Below are 4,756 nucleotides of genomic sequence, written 5' to 3'. Positions count from 1 at the left end.
TGTCGGGAACAATGACGTAGTCCCCGACGGCGAAGGAGGACACGGCGTCGCCGATTTCCGAGATGTAGCCAACAGCCTCGTGGCCCATTGTCCATGGCGGGGCACCGCCCATGTAGCCGCGATAGATATGCAGGTCGGATCCGCACATCGCTGAAGCGGTCACCCGCACAACAACATCCGTCTCGTTCAGAATTGTTGGCTTGGCAACATCCTAAACCATCATTTCGAAAGGCGTGCCATGGTAAACGACTGCACGCATAGTCGTGGCTGGCCAGGAAAGGTTGAGCGACATACTTTTTCCGATAAGGGGCGTTGATGCTCAGGCAAGTAGCGTGGCTGAGCCGATGGTGGAATCTCACGGCGAGTGTGATGGTCTCTTGCAGTTGTGCTCGTCTTGCTTCTTAGTCGCATGAGTTCTTGGAGATCTGAAGTCCGTCGACAGCCAATATATAGGCATAGGAACCATACGGCATGAATGCTACTCCTGAGACCGTCTGTCTTGCCACGCTGGTGTCGCTGGAGAACCTACAGCCTCACCGATCGGTGAAGCGAATAGCTCGAGTAACAGAATTGCAACAAGAAGCAAGATTTGACTCCAGGTAACACCGAAACAACACCTTTCGCGGGATGTGACCGACTTGGTTTGCGGGGTCAAGGCTCGGACACCGCGGTTGGCGTCTAAAACCCATGCTTGACCGGGCTCCTTCCGCACTTTGTGGCGATGGAGTCAGGAAACGGACTGTCCTGAGAGCCTTATCGCTCGTAAGACGACATGGCTCCTGCATGGATGATATCGGGAATGATGTTGGCCCACGTATGAAAGGTCAAAATCGAATCTTCATTTGTGGCGGCCACGATGAGGTAGCTTTTTGTTGTTTTCGTAAGGGACTTGGTTCTAGGCCAGCACCTTAGAGCATTAGTCGACCTCAAGCAGGCCATACTTGCTCTGTGGCTGGCACGAGAGGGATCATTCGGTGCGTACGTAGCGTATTTGGATTACGCTACGAGAACTTTGTCTAGCTTTCCGAACGGAAGCCGTAATGCAAATCAATAACCAGGTCGGCGGAGGGAACCTCACCCTTGATCGCGCTTGACCTCGCCTCTTCAAACCCCGCTCCTCGCAAGCCATGATCAAAGAAACACAGCGCCTATAGCAGTGCTTCTTCCCTCGGGAGAGGTCATGTTGTCTACTGCATGTATGTACCATCAATGGACACTACGTGTCTGGCCCAGGTCTAGGTGGAGATGGTCGATGTCCGTGCCGGCGCGCCCCAGTTCATCCAATTCTTCCCACTGCCAATGGCCCTTGCCATAGATGGATCCGAGAGAGATTGGCTGGATCGTGTCGGGGTGTTGACGCAGCGATTTTTCGGGCCCCTCGACGCGCTTCGCCAGCCGCATTCAACGTCGTCCGCTCGCTCATGATCTTTTCGTGCACCCTCACGAGTTCTTCCAGGTTCCAGTTCTTGGCAAAACGCGAAAGGCCGGCAATGATCTCTGGATCGACTAGACCTTTAACATCTACGTCGCCCAGATCCCCGTTCCGTCGGGTCTGGTCGATGGTGGTGCCGATCTGGTACTCGACAGTGGTGATCTCTTCAAGGCCTAAATGGCTAGCCATTGTCCCACTAACGAATCACTTCTGATCTGGATCAGACTGCCAGTATGCCTAAGTATAGCTGCTTCCCATTCACCCATCTGGGTCATCATTGACTTCAGACAAGTGACCAAAAAACTTGACAAAACATGTACCTATTTGATGAACGCTGCTTGTTGGACATGGCCTGCAAGTCTGACCGGGGCGAGCATTCGCGGCCTGTCGAGCAAGCTGGCATAGGTGAGATGGACCTGTTAAACTCAAAGACAAAGAGGGACGACATAATCGAAGCAGGAGTCGGTACCATACGCCACGAAACAAACCCATATTCCAAGGGGAGATACGTTCATCTACATTTCCATCCTGGGTCATGAAAACCGGGGGTTTGGGGCTGTGATTGAATTGAATTGATCGCTGGAATTGACCGGGCGGTGCAAAAGTGCACAGCGACGACGGGCTGACAGGTTGCATTGTAGACATCCTCCTCTATTTGACTATTTACCAGATTCCGTGTTCTTCACAATTCGAAGCTGGTCTAGTGCTGACTGCAGAAGACGTCGAACTCGTGGGTCCATATCCGTGCGATCTAATGCCGACAGCGTATTGTCACGGAGCTGCTTCTGCTGCCGTTCCTTGGCATCTCTACGTAGAACGAAGTCCCACATGCATACCCCGTTTGACCCGGCGAGTTCTGGGCGTAGTGGTAGGCTGTATTTTGATCTCCATGATAGGTTGTGATCCTCGATGACCATTGATTGAACACGGAGGCGTCCTTGCACGTAAGAGACTGCTGTCGTTGTCACGGTCGTCGCAGTGTGAGAAAACAGAATGTCGAACGCGGTAACTCTAGTTGCACTTTGGTCGATCAATGGGTCCCAAACGGCTAACGTGAGGTCTTTGACAACTACTTCTCTCCTTTTCGGGTTGTAACGAGCACTCGACGATGCCAGGTAGCGGGTGATCGGACAATCCACCTGGCGTTCTCGTGAGTGCAGTTGCCGGAATGCTAGATATCTCGGGGGTTTCCCACGCAGGAGACTTGTAAAGTCTTTGCCGACAAGAACGAAATCGACATGTTTTACTGCGCTGCTAAAAAGGTCTTCGAAAATAAAACGACGGATATCTTCCATTTCTTTGGGGGTCGGACATCCTAACGCCATCTCGGCCTCACCATGGTTATCGACCAAAGAACGTTGGTGGGCGGGGCCGAACTATGTATGAGTAGGTACGAAACGTAAAGACCTACCTTGATGCTGATACATGCTGTGGAGCAGGATTCGCGTCCCATACGATAGCGAAAGGGGCATGGAAGAAAGGAGAGGGCCGAAACCCGCCCTTCAGACTGATCTGAAAAAGCCGTTAAGTAAGCGCTGTTGCGGATGATAAAAGCAGTTGCGGTGCGCTCAGATCGAAGAAGCAGGAAATTCTTCAAGGATATTGATCATAGGAGCTCGTGCCTTCTTTTCGTGTTATCCATGGCTGGCCGTGCTCTTGACTCCCACGAACGCTTCCAGATATGGGCGACAAAGTGGCATGTTGGAAATGGTGAGCATTTGCAGACCCAGAATATCTCAATGACGCGCTTACACAAAGCAGATGACGAGTGGTGCCTGCCCCACGAAGATGACTCGGAAATCACCCAAGAGTATGGCAGCGCTAGCCTCACTGCTTTGAGAATACTTGAAGTAAGTAAGATCGCTAGCGACGGGCGAGTTGGGCTGATGCTGATATGAAAACCAGCGAAAGGCTTTGCCTCTATTCCATTACATGGAGATCCAAGAGTGCGTGAAGAATGGATGGGCGTCGCGGTTGCGGATCTGTACAAAGTTCATCCAGTTCGGCACTTACCTCCGCATCCCCTTCGAGACGGTCCACCTAGCAGTGAACTGCCTTGACCGGTTTCTCTCGGTTAGGGTTATTTCAGAATACCATCTTGACGTAATTGGAGCAGTCATTTTCGCCATCGCGGTCGAGTTCGAAAGATCGAGCGTACCTTCTGTGTTTGAACTCGATAACAGCCTCGTTGAGCGGTACCAACCAGGAGACATCCCATTCATCAAGTCAGTCGTAGTTGACGTTTTGGATAACTCACTCAAAACACCGAGCACGTTCGTTTTCCTTCGCCGGATCAGCACCGCAGACACGAAGGCGGCGGCCATACTCTCCCTTGCGCAGTATCTATCGGCATGCAGTCTACTAGAAGCAAGATACGTCGGGATTGAACCGAGCCGCATTGCAGCAGCGGCTTACCACCTTGCTCTGCGGATCGCGTTCAAGGGGAGTTGTCTTGAACTCAACTGGGTAGGAAAATACTCCGGAGCAGCAACAAAAGCTAACGGCGAAGTAGAGCGACAAGCACGTCAAGCTCTCTGGCTACTTGGCGGTAGAGCTGAGACCACCGATGGCTGCACTGTGGAACACCAGCCAACAGGAACAAATCAACGCACCTATCAAAGCCATGAGGGTTGGCCAGTTTCAAGAAGCTGCTAGGGTTGTAGAACGTACCTCCGAGAGCGTCTTCTTTCCACGATGTTTCAATCCGTGGGAGTACGAGGGCCTGTACATACCGTCTTGGGACGAGTCAACAGGCAGCTCGTTAGAAAACGTCTCAAGCTCGTCAGAATGTAGCTCACAAGGCGGATGCGAAGAGGGCATATGAACGCATAGAAGCGATGACGTATGGCAGGTGTGGTGAAATGTTTGTTCATTAGCTTCGATGTACATCAAACCTCAAGCCTAACGGTTGATCGATCACTTTTACGCAAGAGCACATGACTTTATAAATGTTATATAATCAACCAACTAGCCTGCGCGAGTCGACGGTTCTTGTCTCTTCCAGGCAAAGTTCGAACGACGTGGATGCACAGTAGAGTTGTGAGGACTGGTCTACAAGCCCGTAAAATCCATGGGGAATTGCCTGCAGTATCAAGCAGGTGCTCTCAAAAGAATGAGGCTTACAGTACTTTGTTTTTCCTGTTGACCCCGTGGCCACATGGACACGTGCAGCTCCATACAGACGCCAAAATTGCAGAAAGGTCAAACGAGGCCTGACTTCATCTCGGGGCCTCAATTACGGCCTATTGCATGCCGCGATTGAATCAAATCACCGGGAAACGGCTGCAGCTTACTTAGTGAACTACGAGCAAGAATAAGCCGCGA

At 51.6% G+C, this 4,756-nt stretch overlaps 3 protein-coding genes across 3 annotated transcripts; 1 reads left to right on the top strand and 2 right to left on the bottom strand.

Moving 5' to 3' along the window:
* Window positions 1-5: 5 nt before the first annotated feature.
* On the bottom strand, window positions 6-293 carry CTAM01_17128 (uncharacterized protein; the record flags this gene model as incomplete). The annotated part of the gene is made up of 1 exon (XM_060533117.1): window positions 6-293. A coding segment is annotated over one exon (288 nt), but the record flags the coding sequence as incomplete, so codon positions are not given.
* A 913-nt stretch (window positions 294-1,206) lies between these two features.
* On the bottom strand, window positions 1,207-1,621 carry CTAM01_17127 (uncharacterized protein; the record flags this gene model as incomplete). Its single annotated transcript, XM_060533116.1, has 2 exons — window positions 1,207-1,386; window positions 1,445-1,621. 2 exons carry the CDS (start codon window positions 1,619-1,621, stop codon window positions 1,207-1,209), a joined length of 357 nt encoding a protein of 118 aa, XP_060372306.1.
* Window positions 1,622-3,072: 1,451 nt separating this feature from the next.
* CTAM01_17126 (G2/mitotic-specific cyclin) lies at window positions 3,073-4,256 on the top strand (the record flags this gene model as incomplete). Its single annotated transcript, XM_060533115.1, has 4 exons — window positions 3,073-3,142; window positions 3,194-3,282; window positions 3,338-3,898; window positions 3,945-4,256. The coding sequence occupies 4 exons, from the start codon at window positions 3,073-3,075 to the stop codon at window positions 4,254-4,256; spliced, it is 1,032 nt and encodes a 343-aa protein (XP_060372305.1).
* Between the last annotated feature and the right edge of the window lie 500 nt (window positions 4,257-4,756).

This window comes from Colletotrichum tamarilloi, assembly GCF_030869305.1.
Source record: "Colletotrichum tamarilloi strain Tom-12 chromosome Unknown Scaffold_360.1, whole genome shotgun sequence".
Taxonomy (NCBI): domain Eukaryota; kingdom Fungi; phylum Ascomycota; class Sordariomycetes; order Glomerellales; family Glomerellaceae; genus Colletotrichum; species Colletotrichum tamarilloi.
This window is presented reverse-complemented; position numbering and strand designations above follow the sequence as displayed.